At 47.1% G+C, this 1,858-nt stretch overlaps 1 protein-coding gene across 1 annotated transcript in view; it reads right to left on the bottom strand.

Moving 5' to 3' along the window:
• The window catches only part of SLC2A9 (solute carrier family 2 (facilitated glucose transporter), member 9), a gene marked incomplete at its 3' end in the record, with an annotated part of 151,835 nt that overhangs the window by 102,738 nt on the left and 47,239 nt on the right, over positions 1-1,858 (bottom strand). The window contains exon 4 of the mRNA XM_006874672.1: positions 264-388. Within this exon, the coding sequence (XP_006874734.1) occupies positions 264-388 (125 nt within the window). The remainder of the gene's footprint in view (positions 1-263; positions 389-1,858) is intronic.

The following is a 1,858-nucleotide window of genomic DNA, read 5'->3' as shown; positions in this document are numbered from 1 at the left end:
AACTCAACTCTCTCAAAAGCTCCCTTGATGTAAGAATTTATGGTGAAAATGACAAAGTAGAGGGCATTACATGATGAAGACCATCCTGTATTTGGTGTGAAGTTGGGTCCAGCTCTCCCAGTCACTAGAATATTGTGAGTGGGATGATTCCTCACTTTATACAGAGGATCCAGCATCATTGGCCCTGACCTAGCAGGGGCCCCCAGAATTGGCACAACCCAACACACCCCTCATCTGGCCTTGCCCTCCCAGTGAAGCCTTACCTCCATCCACACCCATGATGAAGCGACCTACGATGAGCATTTCAAAGGCCCCTGCCCAGAGAGAACAGGCCATCAGTAATGCCGCAGTAATTGCAAATCCGTTGTTGATCAGCAAAGTGTACTTCCTGAAATAAAAAGGAGACGTGTGATGAGAATGACCACCAGATGGTGAGTCACTGGCCTGTCCATCTCAGGGGCTAGGCAGGGGCAGACCCTTCAGAAGAGAGATCCAGGCCCAGTGGAAAGACCATTGGCCATGGAGTTAGCAGTATGGGTGCCAGCTGACCTTGAGAGAGGCAAGGTGTAGGCTCACCAGTGGGGTTGACTGGGCCATCTCAAAAGACTCTGTCAGCTCATTGGCATGAATTCTCTACTGCAGTATTTTATTTCATCAGCTCTAAGACTCAACGTTTCTGAAACAAAGATCCAACTTTCAAATTCATGAATTTTAACCAAAGAACTTAATGTGATCATTTAACACAAAGACTATAATAGAGGGAATTGGTTCAGCAGGTATGTTGGAGGTGGTGGTATGTGCTACTACTAAGTCAGTTCTGACTCATAGTGACCCATCTAGTGCTCCCAAGAACATCTGGTGTGTTTGCGCTGCCAACCTTGCAGTTAGCAATCCAGTGCTTATCCTACAGCACCATACCAGGGCTGAGGGAAGCAGGTTTAGGAAGCCTGTAATGTCAAAAGAGGGGACTCAGAGGATGGGTGCAGCTTAAATTATGGTAATGCTCCAGGGCTTAGAGTGGAGACCTTGAAAAGCTGATTCAAACATTTGGGGTCAGGGTATGGCCCAAATGGTCCTGTGTCCTCTAAGAAGAAAAGCATGAGTCTAGTTCTAGGGTGTGGATAAAATCTGGAAATGGAACCAATTGCCATCATTGATGGGAAGGACAAATGAGGAAACACTGGAGAACAAGGAGTAAATCCTTCCCTCCTCCTTCCTTCCAGGTCCCTGTTGGTGGGTTCCAACAGACAGGAAGAGGAGCGGTGATGGTTCAATGATAGAATTCCCACCTTCCAAGGGCACAACTTGAGTTTGATTCCCAGCCTACACACCGCATGCACAGCCACCATGTAGTCGTCACAGTATGGATGGATGTTGCTATGATGCCAGACGTGTTTCAGTGGATCTTCCAGACTAAGATGGCCTGGGAAGCAAGATCTGTCTATTTACTTCTAAAACTTAGTCACAACAGTCCAATCCACACCAATCCTGGGGATGGCGCAGGACTAGGCAGCGTCTTGTTCCATTGTGCATGGGGTCGCCAGGAGTCGGAGGCTGACTTGACAGCAGCTAACATCCATCAAAGGATGGATCCAAACAAAGGAAATAAGCCAAAAATTAAATCCTAAATTCCGGCAGAGCCCGGTTAACAACAACACGCAACACCGGGCCAAGAGGGCTCACGAGATAGTGTTGGAACTCTGAAACAAATATAAAGCTATGTTTGGAGGATTTGAGGGTTTACAGCTGGGGAATTTGAAGGGAATCCAGAAATCCATTGTATTCTGGATCAAGACACTCAGCTGTTCCAGGAGCCGCCATCTTGGGAGAGAACATCTTGATTGTATTAGGATTGATA

This window comes from Chrysochloris asiatica, unplaced genomic scaffold (genome assembly GCF_000296735.1).
Source record: "Chrysochloris asiatica unplaced genomic scaffold, ChrAsi1.0 scaffold00292, whole genome shotgun sequence".
Taxonomy (NCBI): Eukaryota; Metazoa; Chordata; class Mammalia; order Afrosoricida; family Chrysochloridae; genus Chrysochloris; species Chrysochloris asiatica.
This window is presented reverse-complemented; position numbering and strand designations above follow the sequence as displayed.